The sequence below is a fragment of the Phocoena sinus genome, chromosome 1 (assembly GCF_008692025.1).
Source record: "Phocoena sinus isolate mPhoSin1 chromosome 1, mPhoSin1.pri, whole genome shotgun sequence".
Taxonomy (NCBI): Eukaryota; Metazoa; Chordata; class Mammalia; order Artiodactyla; family Phocoenidae; genus Phocoena; species Phocoena sinus.
Genome location: NC_045763.1, coordinates 43112150 through 43139296, shown reverse-complemented (window position 1 = coordinate 43139296; position 27147 = coordinate 43112150). Strand labels below are relative to the sequence as shown.

General features: G+C 37.4%; 1 protein-coding gene across 3 annotated transcripts in view; it reads left to right on the top strand.

Annotated features, from left to right (window-relative positions):
• The window catches only part of EPS15 (epidermal growth factor receptor pathway substrate 15), a 164225-nt gene that overhangs the window by 64962 nt on the left and 72116 nt on the right, over nucleotides 1-27147 (top strand). For 2 of the 3 annotated variants that reach the window (XM_032634465.1, XM_032634473.1), the window contains 4 exons: nucleotides 898-987; nucleotides 1945-2090; nucleotides 3700-3856; nucleotides 8306-8391. In XM_032634465.1, coding sequence (XP_032490356.1) covers nucleotides 898-987; nucleotides 1945-2090; nucleotides 3700-3856; nucleotides 8306-8391 — 479 coding nt within the window. Of the gene's footprint in view, nucleotides 1-897; nucleotides 1063-1944; nucleotides 2091-3699; nucleotides 3857-8305; nucleotides 8392-27147 lie in introns of all 3 variants that reach the window. The other variant, XM_032634456.1, reaches the window with a different exon arrangement.

Here is a 27147-nt window from a genome sequence, read left to right as displayed (position 1 = left end):
TTTCCCATGGATTTGCTTTTTCTTGGGCAGGTGGGGGGTTTGTTTGTTTGATAGTATTTCATTGTATGGGTATACCATAGTTTTTTAAACCAGTCTTTGCTGATGAGCACTTGGGTGCTAATACAAACAATTCTATAATTAAAAACCTATTTCATACAGCATTTCCTATGCAGGCAGGTAGAGGATATCTGAGGATAGACTCCCAGATGTCAGATTTCTGAGCCAAAAGGGAAGTAAGTAATTTGGTAGATGTTGCCAAAGTACCATTCAGCTCTCACTGGTACCAGTTTCAGCTCTCACTAGCAATGTACGAGAGTGCCTGTTTGCCCAGTCTAGCTAACAAATTGTGTTATGAAACTTTGGACTTTTGCCATTAGAAGGAAAATGGTATTTTCATATAGTTTTAACTTGCCATTTTCTTGGGAGTGAAAGTGAGCATATTTTTATAAGTTAAAGGATGGGCCATTTGTGATATATACTTTTCTGTAAAGTATCTGTTAATACTCAGCCTATTTTCCTACTGGATTTTGTGGTTTTCTTCTGTTAATATCTAAGTATTCTTTATATATTAGGGAAGTTAATTCTTTCTTTGCAAATATTTTTTTCCCCAGGTTGTTTTCTTTTGACATTACAAGACCTTTACTTGAAGGGTGTGTGTCTAAGTTTTTACTGCTTAGGATATCTTCCTAAAAGTTGCTTAGTTTTGATTTATTTCCTTTTCTCCATCCTTCCTTTCATCTCTCCCTCTTTTCCTCTTTCTTTCCTTCCCAGACTAATTTCTTAATAAAAGGATTTGAGGCAGCTTGAAGGTGCTTTTTTGTTGAGCAATAATTAGTTTGTGGGTGGTTGTTGTTAAATGATTTTAATATATATGACCCTGGTTCTTCTGTTTTGAAGGCCATGTTTTTGGTATACTGCGCATTGGAGAAAGAACCTGTGCCAGTGTCCTTGCCTCCAGCCTTGGTGCCACCTTCTAAGAGGAAAACGGTCAGTATATCAGGCTCTGTGCGGTTGATCCCCTCTTCAACATCAGCCAAGGAACCTTACCACTCCTTACCACCTGTAAGCATTTTACCTACCAAAGCACCGTTAAGACAGGTATAGATTTATCAGTGTTAAAGGACTATTTTTAAAAAACAAAATGCATGGCATTTAACAGTTGATTGCTTGATGAAGATAGAAGGAGCAATCAAAGGGATCAAAAATTCAGAGCTCCCTCTGGTTGAACCTATATAATGTGATGTCCTAGAGAAGACAGTCCTCTCCTGCATTTGGCCTTACTTAGGTCATATGGATGTTTCATTGGCTTTGCCTTGATCTACCTGGAATTAAAGTTGGAGAAAGAAGATGCTCCATCCATGTTAATCTGGCATGCTTGCCCTGGCAAAATTGATAGATGTTTTGTTTGTTTAATCTCTAGTTAACTCTTGATTCTTTGGGATCAAATTTTCCAATTTGGGGTTGTTCAAGGCCTTTTTTTTCCTACAACCTGCTTCTTGTTAGGTTGAGTAAAGGAAAATAATGACAGAATATGCAGATCAGCCAGTTTGGCTACAGTCAAGAACGGGGAATGAAACTATAAAAAAATGGAGATTTAGAATTATCTGAATCTTTTGTTTATGTAGACTCTCCTAGTTACGCATCTTAATGTGGTCATTCATAAGTCAAGAGTTAACTGTGCTTGAATTTACTCATTACTTAAAAAAAAGTAAAATGGACATCTTTAAGTACAGTCCCCATAGCTAACCTATATTTTTATTCTGTAATTTTCTCTTCATCACAGCATTTCAATTGGGGTGTGATGGAAGTGACACACTGTTGCTATAGTTAGTGGGGTAGAATTGCACAGAATTTGTGAAAGTTACTGTCATGGGCTGAAAGAGGGACACTTCAAAGTTTGTTTCATTTTGGTGGAAATACTATATATATTTTTTTTTCCTGTAGTGGGTTGTATCCCCTGCAGAAAAAGCTAAATATGATGAAATCTTCTTGAAAACTGATAAAGATATGGATGGATTTGTGTCTGGATTGGAAGTCCGTGAAATCTTCCTGAAGACAGGTTTACCTTCTGCCTTACTAGCCCATATTTGGTAAGACTTTATTTAAGTGATTTAAAAAACAAATACGGTTTTGTATCAACTCTAGTTTTGTAGATTCTTATTTTTAGGCATTTGTAAGTAGGACAGTTTTTGTTTAGAATTCTTTGTAGAGAAAAATTTAAGTCTGATGATTTCTTCTGGATAGTGGACAAAAGCTTGAGAATGGGTTACCTATAGTTTTATTAGATTGACAGTGTCAATTAATGGTTATTAGAATGTTAAAATCCAGCATTGGTTTATATCAGCTAATTAAACTTCAGTTTTTAAGAGAGAATCCAAAATTCTGAAATTTAAACAATATAAAACAAATCCAGAATCTTCAAGGTATACTTGTATAATTCTTTCTATAGGGTATATGTATACTTTTATACCTTTACGTGGGAACTATACGCTTGGTCCTTAAAAAATGACAAACTTTAGTGTCTCTAATGAATTTCACATTAAATGAGATAATATAATGAAAATGCTTTTTATAGTGTTCCTGCTGCCAATCCACCTGACTATACCAAGGTTAGTTATCATGAGGTTTTCAAGGGGCAGCAAACATCAGAAGTGGAACCATATAGTTGCAAAGAGGAACTTAGAAAAGAACAAAGGACAGCAGGTCTGCCTTAAAAGGAACAAGAACCCAAGACTGGGAAAGATTAAATATATGTAGCTAGTGATAGCTGCCACTTTCAAGTGTGTAGGCTAGGCACTATGCTGAATAAATGGCAGCTGTCATGGGTTTGCCATTATGCCCAGACTTTTTATGTACTTTGTCTTTAATTCTCACAGTAACCTTGCAAGATAGGTGTAATCTCCACTTTATAGATGAAGAAACTAAGGCTTGGAGAGGTTAAAAAATATGGCCAATGTCACAAGAAGAAATAAGTAGAAAAGCTGGAATTTAAGGTTTCTTTGACACCATAGCCCATAGTCTTTTAATCAGGCCACATTGGTTTTCAATGAATCAAACAGATCAGGACTTTAGAAAGCTGACCTTAAAAACAAAAGGCAGGGGGGAAGCAAAAAGAATAAAACATTTGCTGTTTCTCTTCAAGTGATTTTTGTAATGGTTTCCAGATTACTGCCTTCTCTCCACACGTGATCTCCATTTGCAGCTGTTATTTTTCTTTGACGGTGATCCTGACATCCTCCTACTTCAAAAGTTGTAGGAAACAAGCCGACATGGAGTATTTTGCTTGTTTTAGAATCCTTCTAATGCCACTAATGAACCAAATTTGTTGAAACTTAGGTTTCATTTTTAACATGTTTTAATGTTGAAAATGTTGGGAGTAGAGAATGTTGGAATTCTTTGGCCCACCACAGCTTTTACTCTGTAGCGGTTCTGGAAATTGGTAAGAAAGCACAGAGGAAACCCAAATTAGAGGACCCTGCTCAGCACCAAGGTGAACAGTCTCTTTTTCTTACCATTTTAGCCAATAACTCTCTTCTAACATTTTAGTGAGTTTTTGGCTAGCCATAAGTTGGTATGACTTTATTTTTTTAATTCAACTGGTGATTATTTCAAAGCTACATAGTCATATTAATTTTCCCCTGGATTTTTAGAATGGTAATTGTGACATTTACATACTGTTCTTTTTGTTTATTTGTACAGGGCATTATGTGACACAAAGGACTGTGGGAAGCTTTCAAAAGATCAGTTTGCCTTGGCTTTTCACTTAATCAATCAAAAGTTAATAAAGGGCATCGATCCTCCTCACATTCTTACTCCTGAGATGATTCCACCATCAGATAGGGCCACTTTACAAAAGGTAAGACAACTTTAAAGAAAACCTTAATGCATTAACAGAAAAGAACAAATGCTATGCCAGGTGACAGAATCGATTTGTATGGAATAGTGGAGAAAATGTATCTGGCTAGAAACAGAGCAGTATACTGTTTACGGTTTAATTTGTGCCTATAAATATGTTGGAATACCTTGTATGATATCCTTGGGCTACAGCTCATTTATCCCACCATTCATTACACATATGACAACCATACTTTCCAGTCTTAAAATTGGAAAATGTGGTCTTGTTTTTCCCCCGTGGATATGTAAATTAATTTTTATGAATAGAGTGTAAATTTTAAATGAAACCTATAAGAATTAAATTACCGCATTTCATTTGATAATTCACTCTTGGAGAAAACAATACAGATTTTTTTTTTTTTTTTTTGCGGTACGTGGGCCCCTCACTGCTGTGGCCTCTCCCGTTGCGGAGCACAGTCTCCGGACATGCAGGCTCAGCGGCCATGGCTCACGGGCCCAGCCGCTCCGCGGCATGTGGGATCCTCTCAGACCAGGGCACGAACCCGTGTGTCCCCTGCATCGGCGGGCGGACTCTCAACCACTGCACCACCAGGGAAGCCCAACAATACAGATTTGAAGACAAAATCTAGGAGATTATGATTGCTTGTTGTCAATTTTACATAAAAAAAAAAAAAAGAAAAGAAAAACTTGTTGAGGAAAAGTCTGTGTGGTTTTCGCCATATAGATGACCCTCTATTCCTGAGCATACAACCAAATTTCATATCTGAACAGCTAGAAACAGGTTTTAGCTACTTTTGGTTCTGGCCAGCAGTGGGAATTTTCAAAACTACATGTTTCAGTAACGCTGTACCTTGATTTTTCTCTTCTCATCTAGAAACCCTTCCTAATATTGTGGTTTATAATATCTTGGCCTTATAATAGAGCTTTAAAAGGACTTGCATGCTCTAGTGGCTGTTTGCCCTCCATACTTTGTGTCTTTAAGTATCTTGTGACCTACAAAGTAACCATGGATGTGGTGATTCTTCAGAGGTACCTATATAGGAGTTGTCACACATTTGGTATCAGGAGAGTTCTCTTTAAAATGTCAGTAGAATGTCTTGCATTAATTTTGTCACATAGGTTAAAAAAATCCCATTTTAACAAATCTAGTAACAGTCAAAATTGGATTTTTTTCCTAAGTCAACTAAATGAAAATTTATAGCCACTAAATATAGAAGTTACATATAAGAGTTTTTATTCTTATTTTCACATTAAGTAACTACTTGATTTTATCTGCTTTATGAGTGTTTTGGGGGGAGCATTTTGTGAATTTCTGAGATTTCTTTTGCTTTTGATGTAGAACATGGGTTCCCTAAGTTGTAGAGAAGGCTAAAAGTGATGCCACCCAGAAAGATAAAGGTTACAAATTTGTATTTATGCCCCCTGCTCAGTTATGGAACACTGTGTTGTTTCATCTTCTTTCACATATGCAGACTGCTTTTTTTCCTTGCTGCCTTCATTTTATACCCACTGAGTCTCCCACCAACACAAAATACACATACAGCAGAACTTTCTGAAGCAAATTGTTTGTTCATTGAAGTCTCTGTAACATTAGTAGGCACTTCGAGTTGCATCTGCTATACAGAATTTTCAATTAAGTAGATTTACTGAAGTCCATTCACTAGAGCATAGATACTTTTGTCCATGTCAGATATCAGTATTATTCATTAAAATGGGATTTTATCACTGTTGTCTTATCTATAACCAAAAATTTTAACCTTAAAAATTAAAATTTGCATTTGTTTTGTCTTTCAAATAATCTCTTTTCTCTTTATAATCTAAGTTTTTTAGAACTGCATTTTTTTTGCAGCTTTGACTAATCCTTTTTTGAATGTTGCTTTCCTTTCTGTGTTTTTTCTAGTTTGGACTATTTTTTCCATTCTGCAGCACTCTGCTTTTCGCCTTTCTTGTACTGTCAGTTTCTTAACTCTACTCTCTCAAGGTTAGAGCTTTACTTTATGCCTTTTTTAGCATTACGGTTTTTGGTTTACAAGATAACATTTTGAAATTAGAGGTTGTTTATGCCTCAAAGTTAATGCAGAGAAAATACCTAAACAGCATGCTTTTGTCACGTCTGTCATTTGGTCCTTGTGTGCATTTTAACTTGCCTTCCCTAAGCTCTCTGATCCACTTAAAATCACCAAAGTGGAATTTTTGTGTAATACACAAAACAGGGTGAGAGAAAATATTTTGCAAGAAGGGGACATGGTACATTTTTCTTCATATGCCCTTCTTATACTTTATATACTGTTAGCCGAACTTTTTCTTTGCTTCCTGATTGCATGTTATTTTATTGCTCTAGAACAGGAGTTTAATTTTTGTGTCAGCAGTTGAGAGTGACACAAGTACACTTATCAGTACCAACTAAGTACACTGATCTTCATTCTGGAGTCATCTATGGTATTACCATATAACTTGTTTGAAGTTAAACTTATTTGTCTCACTCTTCTTATTTGATGATATTTTTAATAGTGAAAGACTGTCAAATGTGAGTCACTTTTTTTGAGTTAGAGTGACAGAACAGGTATGGGAGTCCTGAGTTTCTTGGTTTGCTTGCACTTCTGATAGCAAATTTCTCAGTAGCACTTATGGGATGTAAGTTACTCTTGGTGATAAAAGTGAGACTAATTTTTCATTTTGTTCGCTTTTCAAATTGTCTGGCCAGGCTTAATTAGCTCATAAGTCAAGTTTGGGCAGAGTTAAAATCCTAGTAAATACTTGTCACATTCAGTAACCCACTTTAAAATTTCTGACTTTTTAGAATGATAAGGGTCTATGTGTCAGTGAAACACATAATAGTAAAACATAGTAAGAGGCATATTTGGTACAAATCTGTAATTAATATAAAATTGAGAATAGCATTAATTGAATCCTAACGGATGAGTTTTGGTATTGATAGTCAAAACAAAGCAAAACAAAACATATGAGGACAGTTATGCAGTATAGCATAAAGAAATATAGAAGGAATTATTTGCCACATTTTATTGATGTACCTGTTTATCAAGTTGGCTTTTAGAGTAATGGTTTCATTTACCTAAATGATCTTAATATGCAGGTGCCAAGGGTCATAATGTGAAATAGCACTTGAATCTGATTAGAAGTCTCCTGATCAATATCGCCTATTAGCTAGCTGGGTTCAACTTTAAGCAAGTCATTTAATATGTTTCTTTAGCTCTAAAATGGGGTTAATAATAGTATCTGCCCTACCTACAGACCAGTTTTCAGATTAGTACTTAGTAAATTTGTAAACCATTATATAAATGTGAGCAGATAGGTTACTGTGAACTTTTAGGTTTCTTCTTCTGTTGTGCAAGTTGGTGACATACCTTAAGTTCACAGCAACATAAGTATAATACTAAGTTTTATGTTCTGCTAATAAGGTCCTCAATATATCTTAGTTTTACATGTTTAGGCCTCAGTTTTAACATTTCCTGATGATGATCATCCTGTTATTTGTCAGTTTGGTTGTAGCATTGGGTGTAGGTCAAGTGTTTGAAGGAGCAGTTATCTTTTTGCCTTGACTTCAGCCAGCTATATAAGGCATCAAAAATGGTTTACAAAGGGGACTGAGCCAGGGTGGAAGCAAGTCATTGGGAGCCTTTCCAACTTTCAAGAGCATATTCTGTTGAGGAAGTTAAGTATAATAATAGCTTACATTTATAAAATATCATAAAGTTTGTAGAGGGACTTCATATGCAATATTTATTTAATTTTTAAAGAGGGCAGGGCAGAGATTATTTCCCTGTTTTGCAGTGAAGATCATGCAGCTAGTAAAACAGCAGAGCCCAGAATAAGCCCAGCTAGGTTTTCTAAATACAAATACCATTCAGAGAATAATCTTGACACCTCCATTATTGAAAGAAAACCATATGTAAAAGATGTCATATAAGACAGTTTCATGTATGGTGATATTAATATTTACTATGGAACATGCTGAGCGGTTGGTTTTACTTTAAATAGACACTGAAAGTATTTAATAAAAGTAAATGTTGAATTAAATAAAATCAACCACCATTTATTTAATACAAATACAAATAAATCACAATTCACCTCCCCAAGAAATTTATGCTTCAGTGGAGGAATTAGTTTATAAATCTGATATCTGCTTTACTGCAACATTCTAGACAGGCTAAGATCACACGACGAAGACATTGGGATCTCAAGTGGTGGTATATATTACAGAACAACAGCTTTTAGAGAGTTTAAGGGAAAATGTCTTAGTATATAACTGCCTGTGTGTGTGTGTGTGTGTGTGTGTAAAATTGCACTAGATAGGGTTTTCTTAAGTGAATTAAAAGTGTTAGTAATACCATAAAATATGTATCCATATAGTGCTTTTAAACATTTTTAATGCTTTGCCGCATGGAATTTTATAGTAATAATGTTATAATTGTGAACTCTTTGTTTTTAGAACATCATAGGATCAAGTCCTGTCGCAGATTTCTCTGCTATTAAGGAGCTAGATACCCTTAACAATGAAATAGTTGACCTACAGAGGTATGTAAAGTAAAATTATACCTGATTATATAAATACATCCACACACTCCTTTCTGTTTCTAATGTATATCTTGGGTAAGTACTACTTTAGTTGGTTAAGTACTATGGTTCTTAAAATGGGAATCGGTGTACCTTATTAAATCTAAGGCAAATAGAAAGCCCAGAGATAAACCCATACATATATGGTCACCTAATTTACGACACAGGAAGCAAGAACATACAATGGAGAAAAGACAGCCTCTTCAGTAAATGGTGCTGGGAAAACTGGACAGCTACATGTGAAAGAATGAAATTAGAACACTACCTAACACCATACACAAAAATAAACTCCAAATGGATTAAAGACCTAAATGTAAGACCAGACACTATAAAACTCATAGAGGAAAACATAGGAAAAACTCTCTGACATAAACCACAGCAAGATCTTTTTTGACCCACCTCTTAGAGTAATGAAAATAAAAACAAAAATAAACAAATGGGACGTAATGAAACTTAAAAGCTTTTGCACAGCAAAGGAAACCATAAACAAGATGAAAAGACAACCCTCAGAATGGGAGAAAATATTTGCAAACGAAGCAGCAGACAAAGGATTAATTTCTGATATATACAAACAACTCATGGAGCTCAATATCAAAGAAACAAACAGTACAATTAAAAAATGGGCAGAAGACCTAAATAGGTATTTTACCGAAGAAGACATACAGATGGCCAAGAGGCACATGAAAAGATGCTCAGCATCACTAATTATTAGAGAAATGCACATAAAAAACTACAATGAGGTATCACCTCACACTAGTCAGAATGGCCATTATCAAAAAATCTAGAAACAGTAAATGCTGGAAAGGGTGTGGAGAAAAGGGAACCCTCCTGCACTATTGGTAGGAATGTAAATTGATACAACCACTATGGAGAACAGTATGGAGGTTCCTTAAAAAACTAAAAATAGAACTACCATATGACCCAGCAGTCCTGCTACTGGGCATATACCCTGAGAAAACCATAATTCTAAAAGAGACATGTACCACAATGTTTACTGCAGCACAGTTTACAATAGCCAGGACATGGAAACAACCTAAATGTCCATTGACAGATGAATGGATAAAGAAGATGTGGCACATGTATACAATGGAATATTACTCAACCATAAAGCGGAACAAAATTGAGTTATTTGTAGGGAGGTGGATGGACCTAGAGTCTGTCATACAGAGTGAAGTAAGTCAGAAAGAGAAAAACAAATACTGTATGCTAACACATATAAGGAATCTTAAAAAAAAAAAAAGAGCGTTCTGAAGAACTTACCAGCAGTACAGGAATAAAGATGCAGACATAGAGAATGTACTTGAGGACACGGGGAGGGGGAAGGGTAAGCTGCGACGAAGTGAGAGAGTGGCATGAACATGGACATATATACACTACTAAATGTAAAATAGATAGCTAGTGGGAAGCAGCCACAGGGAGATCAGCTCGGTGCATTGTGACCACCTAGAGGTGTAGGAGGGAGACACAAGAGGGAGGAGATATGGGAATATATGTATATGTATGGCTGATTCACTTTGTTATAAAGCACAAACTAACACACCATTGTAAAGCAGTTATTCTCCAATAATGTGTTTTAAAAAAGAAATAAATCTAAGGCAACCTTTAACTGCAGGATGCACTATTATGTAGCACTGAAAAAAGAAAACACTGCCAAATAAACAATGGCATTCCAACAACTATAAGGTACTATTTGATTTTGGACAGTGAAATAGGTATCAATATATCTTGGAATGAATGGAGTACAGTTTTTTTTTTTTGAAGTTTTTAAAAAATTTATTTTATTTTTGTTGAAGTATAGTTGATTTACAATGTTGTGTTAGTTTCAGGTGTACAGCAAAGTGGTTCAGTTTTACATATATATACCTATTCTTTTTCAGATTCTTTTCCCTTATAGGTTATTACAAAATATTGAGTGTAGTTCCCTGTGGTATATAGTAGGTGCTTGTTGGTTATCTATTTTATATAGAGTAGTGTGTATATGTTAGTCCCAAACTCCTAATTTGCCCCTCCCTTTCCTCTGAAATACAGTTTTCCTCCAACTTCAGACACTTGAATAACAATAGGAAAAAATTATTATTTAATACATTGTATGGAAGGTATGTTAAATGCAGACACCATGCCAAGAGCTTTCATAACTTGTTATCTCATTTGATCCTCACAAAAACCTTGTAACTTGAGATAGATATTACTGTTCTGTTTTATAGGTACGGAGTTAAGATGCTTTGAGAGGTTATTTTACCCAAAGTCATACAAACCTGTAAGCAATAGAACTAATACCTAATCTCAGGACTGCTTGATTTGGAGTTTCTTTTTTATACTCACGTACTATGTAGAAACAGGCTTGAATACAATTAGATTTGAATCTAAATACAGCAGGTCCTATTGGTATTTCCTAATTCCCTTGTTCCCTAGAAACTTTTTATAGTAATACTCATTGTAAAAATGACCTCCTAAAATTACTTTTTAAAAAGTGAGACCATTTTTCCATCTACAGGGCATTGGATTTAAATATCATTTTACTTACAGAAACATTTTTTTTTAACCTTCACAACACTTTAAAGCAGATAATGGCTGATACTTTATTTTGTTGATGATATTGAGACATAAGGGGATTAAATGATTTAGCTGGGTTATATGGCAAGAACTTGGGAAAGATCTTTCCTCATCCATGAGACTACATTGAGATTATTGTAGAGAAACTTAATTATGATTTTTTTCAGTTGCAAGAAAGAACTCAACCCAGATTAAGTGAGAGTGAATTTATTTACTTGTGAAACTAAGACCTCCTAGAGGTAGGGATGGCTTAAAGCATAGCTTCGTACTGGGGCTCAAAAGATATAATCAGTTCTCTTGCTCTCTCCATTTCTTGTTTCCACTTCCACTGCATGGTTCCATTCTCAGATAGGCTTTCCTGTTATGTTGTCAAGGGGGTTATTGCACATCTGAGTCTCATGTACCTATTATTTCAGATCTAGTGGAGTTACTCTCTTGTGGCGGTTCCTGAACAAATCATAAAATTCAATCTGATTGGACTGGTTTAGGGTCTTACATACTGAAACAGTCAGTGGCCAAGGTTGTATTGTTTGCTGATTTGTCATGAGCTCTGTCCTGGGCTGCAGGGTTGGAGGGGGGGTGGCAAGTTTGCCACCGGGACCACATGGAGGAGGGGGTATCCCCACATGAAAATTCTGCCAGAAGGGGAATGAATTCTGAGAGTAAATGTCTATAGAAAGCAGTATAGCTTCAAATCCACAGTAATTTCAGTGATCGCCCTTAGTATCATCTGCCAATTTGAACAGTATGTCTTGACATTCTGTAACCTTAGTCTGGGCACCTTTTTAAACGGGATTGTTTAGTTTTGACTTACCTGCCTTCTACGGAATTCTACCAAAGTCTATTTCCAGCTCAAAAATTGGCCTTTGCCGATTACATAAAGCTTTTAGTATTGGAATCAAAAAACAAACAAACGAAAACAAACCCTTGGAGATTACATAATCCAATTTCTTTTTTACTCGTGGGGGAAAAAAATCAAAGTCATACATCAGGTCAGCAAAAGTGCTGGCTGGTACCCAAACCTGGTTGTATAGTTCTAGTTCTACATTTTTTTCTATTATATAAGACAGCTTTTCATTAAGATTTAGAACATTTTTACTTTGGTTTGAAAAAAAAGTAAATATTTGATTACTCAGTCTATAATGGTGTATAGACTTCATTTCATATGGTCTATAAACGGTCCATTAGCATTTTTGCTTGCCTTATGAGAAATGTGCATTTAATAGCTAGATTTGGGGCTTCCCTGGTGGCGCAGTGGTTGAGAATCTGCCTGCCAATGCAGGGGACACGGGTTCGAGCCCTGGTCTGGGAGGATCCCACATGCCCCAGAGCAACTAGGCCCATGAGCCACAACTACTGAGCCTGCGCATCTGGAGCCTGTGCTCCGCAACGAGAGGCCGTGATAGTGAGAGGCCCGCACACCGCGATGAAGAGTGGGCCCTGCTCGCCGCAACTAGAGAAAAGCCCTCGCACAGAAACAAAGACCCAACACAGCCAAAAATAAATAATTTAAAAAAATAGTATCTAGATTTGAAAATACTTGTCATCTGTGCCTCTCAAGCCTATGATAATAGACACATACCCCAGTATTCTAGGGCTTGCTTGATTTCAACAGTAGTCATTTTACTTATGAAATGTTTTTATGATGAGTTTTAATAGGAAGTAGAGCATCGTACATAAAATGTTCTTGCTGATACAAACACTTGTAATACAGTAAGTCCCCTACATACAAACCTTCAAGTTGCGAACTTTCAAAGATGTGAACATGTGTTCACATGTCCAGTCGCATAAGTTAGTTCACGTGTCTGGCGTACATTGACACGTGTGTGCATCCTCTACAAGTGGTTGTGCTTTTGTGTACTTTACAGTACTTATAGAGTACAGTAGTACAGTATCTTTACTTCAAGCCCAGGATGTCTGGAAGCAAGTGTAAAAGCAGCAGTGATGTAGCTGGTACTGCCAATAGCCCCTGTATTCCAGCTGTTTTACTGTACTACTGTACTTTTCAAGGTACTGTACTGTAAGATTAAAAATGTTTTATTTTTCGTGTTTTTTTTGTTTTTTATGTATTATTTGTGTGAAAAGTATTATAAACTTGTTACAGTACAGTATTATATAACCGATTGTGTTAGTTGGATACCCAGGCTAACTTTGTTGGTCTTACGAACAAATTGGAATTTAATGTATGTGCTCTCGGAATGGAACTTGTTCGTATGTAAGGGACTTACTGTATTAGTTACATTTTGATAAACTGAGCTTTCACTAACTTCTAGTTACCATAATGTTAAGTTGTACTAGTGGCAGTCTTACATAGTGAATTACAGCTAAACACATAAAAAAAAAATCTAACATTTTGTGACTGTCTTATTAAGAAAATCATAGTGCTTCAAAACCTTATTAAGTTTTAAATTGTAGTCACAGTTTATAAATGTGTAATACTTGACACTTGTGAAAATATTTTCCCTAGGCTTTTATTTTAGGTCAAATCTACAGTGTAGGCAAACTTCCATCATCTGTCAACTTCAGTAATGTCATAATAAGGCTCATCTATCCATGCTAAAATTATGGTTGTTAAAATTCAGTTTTGTAAATGGTTGTATTAAGTCACTACCACCAAGTCTTTAACACATTACGTTATAAACCTTGGCTTTTGTTACTGTGAATGACTATTTTTTCTGTGCAATGGTATTACTCTTTAGCCTTTAAATCTTTTATTAATCTATCAGGCAGTGACGTGTGTAACTACAAAATAGGAAAAAAGAATTTAAACAGATTTTATTTGTGGCTTTTACTAAATTGTCATCTGACAGAAGATTAGCTCCTTCTTATTTGTTTGGTTTTCAGATGAAGATATTTAATTTTAGTCCAGGGATCAAACCTGCAAATAAACGATGTACATAATATGGTACTGTAATGAGAATGTAATGAATATGGTGCTTTACAAGATTTGCTTTTTCCCCCTCAGTGATAGTTATAATACATACTCATAAAAATTTGGAAAACACGGAAAAGCATAATGAAGAAAGGAATGTTTATTTTATTTACTTATTTACTTTTGGCGGCGTTGGGTCTTCGTTGCTGCACGCGGGCTTTCTCTAGCTGTGGCAAGCAGGGGCTACTCTTCGTTGTGGTGTGTGGGCTCTAAGCTCACAGGCTTCAGTAGTTGTGACATGCGGGCTTAGTAGTTGTGGCTCACGGGCTCTAGAGCACAGGCTCAGTAGTTGTGGAGCACGGGCTTAGTTGCTCCGTGGCATGTGGGCTCTTCCCGGACCAGGGCTTGAACCCGTGTCCCCTGCATTGGCAGGTGGATTCTTAACCACTCTGCCACCAGGGAAGCCCCAGGAATGTTTCTTAGAATAATAATTTGTTATGAGCGTTGAAAATCAATGGAGATATAAAAAACTATATATAACCTCAAGAGTTGGTTGGGTAAAGAATGTTCTTTGTTATCAGTCAGAAAATGAGATGTTTTCTTCCCTAGTTCACCAAATTGTTTCTAGTTGAAAATATAGGACATTGGGAGCTTGAGGCAGGATGACTTTCTGTGTCATTTGTCTCTTTAAATTTTTTATATGATTCCTTCAACATTTGTTATATAGGGATTTAATTATATAGACCAGATTAAATTAGTATAATATTTTTAACTTAAGGGAAAGCAGTGGTTTTAAAATAATCTTATCAAATACCTGGATCTCTCACCTGAGCTGAACACCTATATTTTTCATTGCCCAACTAGTGTTTTCATCTGAATGTTCAGTAGGACCTGACTTCCTAATTTTCCCCTGACCACTATCCTTGTCTCTTTTATTTCCCTTTCTCAGTGACATCACCATTTATTGTCACTCAAGCTAGAAACCTGAGATTTTTCTTCTCATTTTTATTCTTCTGTTTTTGAGATGTTTCTTGAAATCATTCCTACCTCTTCATCTCCTTTGCCTGATCAACTCCTCCTCATCCTTCAGATCTCACCTTAGATGTTATTTCCTCTGGAAGCCTTCCCCTTCCCAACCCTCATACCTATCAAATCTTATTTAAGAGCCTATCTTACATAGTTTTTAAAATTTACACTTGTCATAGCATAATTGTCTGTTTTATTTGGATATCTCACTAGACTATGTACTTCTTAATCGTAGGGACTATTTGCTTGCTCACTGTTAATCCCTACTGCTTAGCTTATGTAATAGATACAATATATATATATAGCTTACATAATAGATATATAGAGAAAATAATTTGTTCAGTGTTGTTGAAATCTGTCCTGTCCTTTCTGCTTTTTCTGTCTAGTTTTAGCCCTTACCTCAGTTCACTTTCCTGAGTATGGCGTAAAATCTCTTCCTTTGCGGTGCTCTCTTGGCATCCTGACCATTCTTCTGTCTTAGCTACTTCCCACAATAAAGTAGGACCATCTCCCACTTTGATAGTGTAAAGCAGCAGTCCCCAGCCTTTTTGGCACCAGGGACCGGTTTTGTGGAAGACAGTGTTTCCACGGACCCAGGGTGGGGGGTTAGGGGGGATGGTTTTGGAATGATTCAAGTGCATTACATTTATTGTGTACTTTATTTCTATTATTATTACATTATAATATATAAGGCAATAATTATACAACTCAACATAATGCAGAATCAGTGGGATCCCTGAGCTTGTTTTCCTGCAACTAGATGGTCCCATCTGGGGGTGACGGGAGACAGTGACACCCAAAGTGTGTTGCTTATGTCCAGTCTACTCCGTAATCTCGTTTTGGCTGCTGTCACTGCAGAAAACCCTGCTTCACAAAGATAGGGTGTTGGAAATGGAAGCAGCCTTTTCAGTGCTTTTTGTGGCAATCTCAGGATATTCCGCCTTAGCTTTCATCCAGAACATATGGAGATTTGAAGTTGTCTCAAACATACTTTTAAGGCTACTGTCATTTGTGATCTCAACCAGTTGATCCTCTTCTAGCACGGACAAAGTCGATTCACCTGGCTTATTCACAAATGGGTTGCAGATCCATTCCTTCCCAGTTTGGGGGTCTTTTGTGGTTGGGAAGTAATGCTCAAAGTCTTTTGAAAGCTGAGATAGGTGATCATGCACCAGCTGGGAGAAAGAAGGCCCTGACTCAGTCTCTTTCAAAATCTCTGCCAATGTTTGAAACATGTCAAAAATCCCAGTGTTCACTCGTCGCCCCCATAATTCAAGTTTGGCTTTGAATGCAGCCACTTTATCTGCCGACTTGAACACAGTTGTTGTTCTCCCCTGAAGTGACAGATTGAGTTTGTTGAGAAGGTTGAGTATGTCACATGTAAGCAAATTTTGTGACCCATTCTGTGGCACTGAAATGTGCTTCCAGTGGTGACTGTTTTTCTAAAAGAAATCTCTGGAGCAGCTTTCTTAACTCAAAAGCTCTGGCCAGTGATCTGCCTTTAGAAAGCCATCTCACTTCTGTGTATGAGAGAAGACGTGTGTGCTCTGCGTCCATCTCCTTGCAGAGCTGTGTGAACAAACGTGAGTTAAGGGCGTGTACTTTACTTTGGTTGATAATTTTAATGATATCCTGCAAAACACTGTTAAGCTCGTGACATTTTTCTGCTACCCAGTGTTTCTCTATGGATGACAGAGTGTGTAGACTCACCTTCAGAAACGACCTCTTTGACCCGAGTAGTGAAACCAGAAGGCCGTCCAGTCATGGCAGCTGCTCCACCCATGCATATAGTGACACAAAATGACCCATTCAGTTTTCCTGATACGTAATCATTCAAAGACTTGAATAGTTCTGCAACTGTGGTGTTGGTTGGCAACAAAAGTGTACATAACGTATCCTCATGTGCATCCTCCTGAAAAATATATCACACAAAAACAAGCATTGTTGCCTTGTTGTCAACATCGGTAGACTCGTCAATCTGGATTGTGTACCACGGTGACTCATTAATCCTCTCTAACGATTGTGCCTTAATATCCTCTGCTATTTCATCAGTTTGTCTAGTTAGGGTGCTAGCTGAAAGAGGAACATGTGCCACCTTTTGAACTGCAGCCTCTCCGAAAAGTTCATGACAGATGTCCTTAGCAGCAGGCAGGATCAACTCTTCACCAATAGTAAAGGGCTTCTTAGCTTTAGCAATGCAGTTAGCCACTAAGAATGACGCTGTCAGTGCAGACACATTTGATGAAGTGGTGGCCTTCAATAATTGCTTCTGTTTTTTGTGTTCACATTTTTTCCTTTTGAAAAACTCCAAAGGCTTGTTTTTTAGTGCAGGGTGCTTGTTCTCCGTGTGGCAAAGCAGTTTTGAAGGTTTCATGGCTGTGTTGGATAACCAGTTGCCACATATTATACAAAGTGGGCTTGGAGAATGTCAATCACCTGTTGCAGTGAACCCGTAATTTAAGTAGGATTCTTGGTGTTTTCTTTTAAATACAGTTTTCTTTTTGTTGGTAGTCTTAGAATTTTCTGCTGTTTCATCATTGGGCCTTTCCCCCTTTTCAAAGAAGCTCTCTAGTGACATTTGTTTTTTACTCATTTTGGCTAGGGTTAGCTTGTGGGTTTACCACAACTGTGACCGAGACAAGTGTGCAGTGCGGGGAAAGAGATGCAGATGGAAGGAAGTGGTAAATAAAATAATGGGCGGGCCATGCGCGGACTAAAATCAGTGTCAGATTCTGACTTAAAGCCTGCTACCACATGCAGCTGTACAATTGAAGTACATCAACTCACTTGCCACTATAAAACCTGCCACCACACGCAGCTTAATTGTCAATTCCCCCTCACTGATACGGTTTTTTTTTTTTTTTTTCGTGGTATGCGGGCTTCTCACTGTTATGGCCTCTCCCGTTGCGGAGCACAGGCTCCAGACGCACAGGCTTAGCGGCCATGGCTCACGGGCCCAGCCGCTCCGTGGCATATGGGACCTTCCCGGACCGAGGCACGAACCCGCGTCCCCTGCATCGGCAGGTGGACTCTCAGCCACTGCGCCACCAGGGAAGCCCCTCTGATAGGGTTTTGATATGAGTCTGCAAACCATTTATTATGGTCTCTGTGCAGTCAGACCCTCTGCTAATGATAATCTGTATTTGCAGCCGCTCCCCAGTGCTAGCATCACCACCTCAGCTCCACCTCAGATCATCAGGCATTAGATTCTCATAAGAAGCGTGCAACCTAGATCCCTCACATGCTCAGTTCACAGTAGGGTTTGCGCTCCTATGAGATCCTAACGCAGCCACTGATCTGACAGGAGGCGGAGCTCAGGCGGTAATGCAAGCGATGGGGAGCAGCTGGAAATACAGATGAAGGTTCACTGGCTTGCCTGCCGCTCACCTCCTGCTGTGTGGCCTGTTTCCTAACAGGCTACAGACCAGTACCAGTCTGTGGCCTGGGGGTTGGGGACCCTTGCTGCGAAACTCCTAGAACAGATACCATGTGTTTGCTCTTGTACTCTCTCTCAGTGTTCAGCATAGTGCTCTGATCGACCATTTCAGTTTCATTCCTCCTCTCTAGCCATGTGGTGGGTGGGCTTATTACCTCTCAGCTCAACGTGCCACCAGTTTTTATTCTTCTGTGCCTCTGATCCTACTCTTCCCCTTTGCCTGAGCACACCTTTTACCTTGTAAAGTTTTATTCCTGCTTTAAGGCCCAGCTTAAATATCATCTCCTTTGTCAAACCTTCCCTGAAACCTTGGTTGCTAGTTCCTCTTTCCTTTCTACTTACAGTCTTTATTCCTTTATAATAGTACTCACCACATTTTAGTGTGATCTTTTTTTTTTTTTTTTTTAATTTTTTGGCTGCATTAGGTCTTGGTTACTGCCCATGGGCTTTCTCTAGTTGTGGCGAGCGGGGGCTACTCTTCGTTGCAGGGTGGGGGCTCCTCATTGCAGTGGCTTCTCTTGCTGCAGAGCATGGGCTTTCGTCACGAGGGCTTTCGGCATGAGGGCTTCAGTAGTTGTAGCACGCCGGCTCAGTAGTTGCGGGAAGCGGGCCCTAGAGCACAGGGTCAGTGGATGTGGTGCATGGGCTTAGTTGCTCCACAGCATGTGGGACCTTCCCAGACCAGGGATCGAACCGTGTCCTCTGCATTGACAGGTGGATTCTTAACCACTGTGCCACCAGGGAAGTCCTGATCTTTTTTTTTAATGTGTCTTTTTTTCTGTTTTGATTTGAACTCCTTCAGGACAGGGTCTGTGTCTTATTCATTTGGATATGTCTAGAAATTAATGCACACAGTGCCTGACACCACAGAATTTCAGTACAGGTTAGTTGGTTGAATAAATAAGTCAAAGTTTGTTATAAATATTAGAATATTTTCCAGACTTAATTCCTGCAAAGTTTATGGCAGACTAGAAACCATCACTAAATGTTGAAATAAAGCAAATGATCTTCTGAATAATAGCTTATTTTGAAGACCATAGAAGAAGATTTTGTAGGCAAGAGGGTTTTTAATGCTGAAGGTTAATGGACTGATTTTTTTTGTATTTTGCCAACCTGTTCTTGTGTCAGGGATTTCCTTTGAGAATCTGATAAAGGCTATTAGACTCTGCCTCCAGAAAAAAAACATGTTTATCCATGTACACCGTTTTGCATTTATTTCAGGAGTTCCTAGACCCTTAAAAACTATCCATGGACCAATTTTTAAGAACCCTTGTTCTGAAAGTAAAGTGGCTCAAACAGAGAAGTTCGTGACAGTGAAAAGGCAAAACATACCAAGAAATTGCTTCAGTCTCTTAGATAGTGTGGTGGTGGTGGATTATGCTGAGGCAGGAGTTAATATTTATTTGTCTTCTACCAGCTTCTACTTGCTTCCTGTCTTCTGTCCTTTTAGCAAGAACATCAGGAAGTAAAAGCTACATCCTGTCAGGCCAGTTTGTTATCCTGGTCTTGGGCCAGTAAACAGGATAGATGATTACAATAATAGTTATTTGGCATTGTGCTATTCCTGCTTTATATAAATTCTCTTATTCAATTCTTGCAACACGGCTGAAGGGTAAGCAGTTTTATTCTGATTTTTCAGATGAGGAATGGACAAGTTTTCTAAGAAGTTTTCCTTGATATCCACTTCAGCTCAGAGAACACTCAATATCCTTCTCTCCAAACACTTACAATACTGAATTATATTTCTTTCCCCAGTAGTCTCTGAGCTCTGTGTGATAGTACCAACTGTCTCTTAAAATTTCTAATTAGGCAGTATAGTGTAGTATTATTTCAGAGCATGGGCGTTGTAACCAGATTGCCTGGTTTGATTCCGTACGTGACTTAGACAAGTTACTTAACTATCTGTGCCTCAGTTTCTTCATCTGTAAAATAGAAATACGAATAATCCCATGTAAAATGCTTAGTACAGTTCCTGGAACATGGTAAATTCTCAATGCATGTTAGTAATCATCATCATCATCCCCAAAACCTAGCTCAGCATTTAGAGCACAGCATTCACTGAAAGGTGCTCAGCAGACATTGGTTGGAATAGCTGAATGAGCACTCTCTTCCCTAGTTGGAGACTGGAACTGTGTAGCTCGGCAGCCAGAATCTGTGTTCCTAAATATATAGATCTCTACCTCAATCATATATAAGAACTGATTTTTTAAAAAATATTTCAGGCAATGTTAGCATATGGTTTGAATTTTTTTTAAATTATGTTTTTGGTTTAGTTTAGTTCAAATACTGTGAGAAAACATTAGCTCTGGAGAGAGCATTGCTTATACTGTCGAATCTGGAATTCTTTTGCTTATAAAATCCAATGTGTTCTGTTTCTGGCCCTGTGGTACTGATGCTAGAAGGTTTCAATTGTGACTACCTCAGCAATGGCGTTACTGATTGAGTAATCGAAGCTCTACATTGTAGTATGCGTTTGTTTGGTAATAAGGAGGCATCTTAATTCGTTTTCACATAAAGTACATGGCTCATCATTTAAAACCTCTGCTTGGGTAGACTTCCCTTATTTGAAACGCTCCTTGCTCAAGTCTGAATCTGTTTAGCAGCCGCTAGCCACATGTGGCTATTGAGCACTTGAAATATGGCTAATCCAAACTAAGATGTGCTATTAGTATAAAATATACTGGATTTCAGAAGAAGAATGTAAATATTTTGGATATCTTGGATTAAGTAAAACATATTAAAATAAATTTCACTTGTTTCTTTTTAATATATAGCTATTTGATCATTTAAGGTTACATGTGTGTCATTATTTCTCTTGGACTGCTCTGGTCTGAATCAGTTGTTTTCTATAAAAATTACATTTTATTTGCTTGTATTATTTTGTGACACTGGTAGCTTATTAAGGGGCACTTACCTCTTTTAAGAGAGCAATACTTTTTAGAATGTGTTTCAGTTTGTCTTTGGGAAACAAAAATATCTACCAAGAAATTTCAGCTCCTGAAGGATTTAGGAGTCAGTCTCTACCAACATACTTAAGTCCTAACTGCCATCACTCTGGATGCTTGATTACAACTTTCCAAAAAGCCAGTAGATGTTCTACTTTTATACTAGTAAATTGTATGATGATGATGATGATGATGATCACCGACATTTACTAAGCACTTATTGTGTGGTAGGAATTGTGCTGAAGTATTTCTAGATATAATATAAATTAGTCATCCCCATCAACTTTATTATCCCTTTTTTTTAAATTACGAAAACCAAGTTCTAGTCTTACATTTCTTTTCTTTGAGTTTTTTCATCTCATTTTGTTCTGCTATATAAGTAGAATAAATTAATTATTTGGGGTTTGCAAAATAAACTTTCATTTCTCCTTTTAAAAAGTGAAACATCTAATTTTGGATTCTGCCACTGACAGGGCAGTGGTCATGTGAGCCATACCCCAAAGTTGGTGTTTTCCCCTGATTCCAGTTAGGCTTTCAACAGTTTATGCCCATGAATACATTCGGACTTTTTTTTCAAAACTAAAGCTCATTAAAAAGCCAGCCTCCTAGAACTAAGAAATTTAGTTTTTCCCATAGGACTGAATGCACTTAAACTTTTATAGCAATTATCTTTTTTTCTTTAAAGTCTTTATTGAATTTGTTACACTATTTTAATTAATTAATTAGTTAATTAATTTTTGGCCACGTTGAGTCTTCATTGCTGCGCACAGGCTTTCTCTAGTTGTGGCAAGTGGGGGCCGCTCTTCGTTGCGGTGCTCAGGCTCTAGGCGTGCGGGCTTCAGTAGTTGTGGTACACAGGCTTAGTTGCTCTGCGGCATGTGGGATCTTCCTGGACCAGGGCTCGAACCCGTGTCCCCTGCATTGGCAGGCGGATTCTTAACCACTGCGCCACCAGGGAAGTCCCTATAGCAGTTATCTTAACAGTTTTATAATTAATGGCTATGTTTGTTTTCCCAGCAAACTGTAAGTAGGGGCCCTGGTTTAATCTTTTTTGGCATGTAGAAGATACTCAATAGCTGTTTGTTGAAATAATATATAGTTATATAATGATTATATATTTAAGGCAAAGAGAAATTAAAAACTTAAGGTACAAATCAATGTCTTTACTCTCAAACTTTAACTTAAGTTTTTATCAACTAAATATGAATTCTTAGAGTGAAAGACCATCTAACTTTCGACTGGTTTGAATTACACGCCAGAATTTTCTTATCAGCTGTCTGTAGTTGTTACTCTAATCTAACTTAAGACTTCTGACAGTTCCCAAGATAAGCAGAGTCAGAGTGTTCTATTGCCTTTCTAGCAATTGTCATCAGCTTTCTCAGTAATAAGAGCCTCTGCTTCCTCTCTTCCCCCACAGAGCAGGGCCAGCAGAGAAAGAAGAGCTATGTTGTTAAATAATGCCATTCAGAGTTCAAAAAAGCACAGCTCAGAAATCTTTAGGGACTCCCATTGCCAGTGAATTAAAAGTCTGTGTGTCTTTACCCAGTACTGAAGTTCTTTTATAATCTTACCCTGATCTACCATTCCAGCTTTATTTACCACACATGAACCCTCCATCTTAGATAAATTAGTCTGCTGTCTAGAATTTTCTCACCTCTGTGCTTTCTTTTTTATTAATTTTTTCACTGTGGTAAAATATACATAGCATAAAGTTGACCATTTTAGCCATTTTTAAGCATACAGATCAGTGGCATAGGTGTATTTACGTTGTTACACAGCTGTCACCACTGTTCATCTCCAGAATTTTATCATCCGAAACTGAATGATTTAATTGGACTTGATATCAACTCAACTTCGATGGTATGCAAAATCCTACTTCTGTAAATTCTGTCCCTTCCACTTTATGTTGTTGATGTCATAAATTACATCTTTATACATCATATATCCACTAACATAGCTTTATAATTATTTTTTATGCATTTGTCTTTTAAATCTTACAGAAAATATAAAGGGGAGCTGTAAACCAAAATTACAATAGTACTAGTTTTTGGTTTTGTCCATGTATCTACCTTTACTGGAGATCTTTATACCTTTGTATGGCTTCAAGTTGCTGTCTAGTAGCCTCCTTTCATTTCAATCTGAAGGACTCCCTTTAGCATCTGTTATAGCACAAGTCTAATGGTAATGAAATCCTCAGCTTTTGTTTATCTGGGAATATCTTAATTTTTCCCTCATTTTTTTTTTTTTTTTTTTTTTATGCGTTACGCGGGCCTCTCACTGTTGTGGCCTCTCCCGTTGTGGAGGACAGGCTCCGGACGCGCAGGCTCAGCGGCCATGGCTCACGGGCCCAGCCGCTCCGCGGCATGTGGGATCTTCCCAGACCGGGGCACGAACCCGTGTCCCCTGCATCGGCAGGCGGACTCTCAACCACTGCGCCACCAGGGAAGCCCATTTTCCCTCATTTTTGAAGGACAGTTTTTCCAGATAGAGTATTTTCAGTTGACAGTTTCTTTTTTATTTCAGCATTTTAAATATGTCATCCCACTGCCTTCCGGCCTTCAAGGCTTCTGCTGAGAAATCCAATGATAACCTTACTTTTGATCCCATGTACATGAAAAGTCTTTCCTTTCTTATTGCTTTCAAAATTCTGTCTTTGTCTTTCAACAATTTGATTATAATTGTCTCAGTGTGAGTTTCTTTGGATTTTCCTGCTTGGCATTCATCGAGCTTCTTGGGTTGTAGATGTGTGTATTTCATCAAATTTGGGAAGTTTTCTTCTTGGTTTACCTCTTAGTCTGCCATTGTACTGACATCCTTTTTGCTTTCTTGCATAAGCTCTCCCTTGCATTTGAAATGCCATTTTTCTACCCAACATTGATTCTTTGCTTCAAGGCTTAACTGAAGTCTCATCTTAACTGAGTCTTCAAGGTTTTGTGTCACAAAGCATTCCCAGGCTGGAATAATTTCTTTTGAAATACCATATGATAAATATACCACTTACTGTCTGCACAGCTTATTTTTGCAATTCCATAATCCTGCCTTCACTGATACCAAGGAAGCCTTTTCAGACCCTCTCCAGAGCCAGGTACCCATCTTCTGTGTTCCCACAGCACCTTGTACTTGCCTGTTGTAGCACCCAGTACCCTGCATTGCAGTTATCTTTTTATGTTCTCCTGCCCAACCCCTCACGTACACTTAATGGAAAGTGTCTGTCTCATTGTTTTTTTGTATCACTAAAGTACAGCACAGTGACAGGTATGTAGTAGAATTCAGTATTTGTTTGTTAAATCAATACGTAGGTTTTAAAGTTGCATAAGGGTATATTGGGTACCGTTGTGTATTCTCGTTTTTACCCCTCACAACAATCTTTGTGTATGATATGTAAAGTAGATATTACCTTCAATTTACTTTAAGGAATTAGCTCACACAGTTGTGGAGCTGGCAAGTCTAAAATCTCTAGAACAGGATGATAAGCTGGAGACTCAGGTAAAAGTTCATGTTGTAGCTCAAGTCTGAAGACAGTTTGGAAATAGAATGGCCTCTTCCTTGGGGAAGCCTCAGTTTTTTTCTCTTAAGGCCTTAAACTCACCCACCACACTATGGAGGGTATCTACTTTACTCAAAGTCTGCTGATTTAAATGTTAATTTTATCTAAAAAAAATACCTCTATAGCAACATCCAGACTGGTGTTTGACCAAATATTTGGGTACCATGGCCTAGCCAAATTAGTACATAAAATTAACTATCACAGAGGGTGATAGCCAGGGCTTAAGCCCTTCCAAATTTCTTTGTCTCCTGCCTTTCACCTCTGCTTCTTTGTATGAAAATTTTATTATTCTTTAGACAGAGACAGCAAATGCCAACAACATCTTGACCTAAATTTGCCCATCTTCATCATTTCACAGGAATGATTTTTCTTAAGAATGAATGAAATAATCCATGTAAAGTACTTATCACATAACACCTATCATATAGTAAATAGTTAATAAGTTCTAGTTTCAATAATTGTTATTGTTAGTAGTAGTAGATATGGTAGTGGTAATAGTGGTTTTCCATTAATTCCAAATTAAGGCATCCTAGATAAAGATTTTAACCACCTTAGCTTTGATCATGGGCCCAATCTTGAGGTAATTCCTGTGATTATGAAGTGGGAAGCTGTGACTGGTTAAGCTTTGGTCAGGAGCTAATCCCTGGCCAGTTACTACTCAGAGAGTTTGAGTCTGTAAAAAGATGGCATTTTCTACTTGAACTATATGGGTAGAAAGATAATAGGGAGAGAGGAGCAGTCTCCTAAAAGAAAGATTGCTGAGTACTAGGAGAAGGGAGAGTCAACCAGAACAAATAGCTGTTGCTACAGTGATTTAACAAAGATGACCTGTGATGAAACCAGTATTTGAATTCTGGACTATATTTTACTCCAAGTCTTATGCTTTGAAAATCATATAATAAGTTTCTAAAAGTAGACAGCAATTATTTTGATTATTAAGACAAGATCAATGTTTTATAAACTGTTTTGTATCCCATAATTCCTTTTAACAAATTTAAAAATTACTCCATCAATATTATTTAAAATTCTAAGTAGTGTTAATATTATGAGTAAAACAAAACCATAGCATAGGCTCAAAGCCTGCTTTTTTCTTAATTACTTGATATCTTGTACATTTCACCTTACAAATCTTAAGGTGGTAGAGATATCAGCATCTGCAGAGTGAAAAATAATAATCAGAGTCAGAAAAACCATTTCATGGTAGAGCCAGATTAGAATTCTGGTCTCCAGTCTTGTGAGTGGCTTTTGCCTACTTCATAGTAGGTTTATGCAGTTATCAACTTTAGGCTTCTGAAAGCTTAGCTTGGGCTTTGCATTTCTTCCTGGTTCAGATTCTAGGTTCCATGGAATCATAGCAGTCAACTTTTGGAACACCAGGGAGCTCCTTCTCTGGCCTTTCTTTATAGCTTTGGTATTTGTGGATTCCTCAGGATGTGCTATCATCTTGGGAGTGAATAGGGCCAGAGAGATAGTCTAAAATGGAGGGTGTATAGGATCATTTCCCTTTTTTAGAAGTTACTAAGGTGAAGGCAATAGCTTTTCCTGATGTCCAAGATAAGCGGCAAAATGCTCACACACCTGTTTTGAAGTATATGTCTGTCTTATCCACATATACTGGTGGGCTCCTCAGGAAACTTCATCTAGATGTCTTTTTATTGTGGCACAGAATCTTGAAAAGAATTAAAAATTTTAATTACTAATGTTAAACAGAATGCTTGGATATTCTTGTATTGACTAATGTATCCATCACCTTTAGGAAAATATACTTGTTGTTTGAAAGAGAGGAGAATGTAAAGAACATGGTCAACCATGGTTAGTGTACCTAAATGTGTGTTTAGATATGTTTACTTGCCTGAAATGAGAAGGATAGCTATAGAGGTTAAGTGTCTGTGGAATACCACAGTATAACAATTTTGTATCTCTGAAATTATAATCTAAATTAATGAGAAAATTATTTGATTTTCAGTCTGGTTTATAGGACAGATTTTCATTAATAATGTTTTTTATCGAAAGTAATATAACTGGTCATTTTATTATTTTTAAAGTTTTTTGTTCAGTACTTATGTTATACTACTTGGTTTTGGTAAAAAAAGGACTTATGAGACCAGAATTTTACTAGATAAAAGTAGATTGAAAGTTAAGTTTAATTGATCTCAGACTAAGAGAAATTAATCCCTAAAGATTCCCATATTTTATTTAGTTGAGAATGGTCTTCAGGATGTTTGACATCACCACCACTCCACACCCCTGCCACACCCAAAATTATGAAGAGAAGTTTGTACTTTCTAAGCTTCCTCCATTTTAGCCAAACATAGACTGTTTGCTGGTTAGAGCTGAG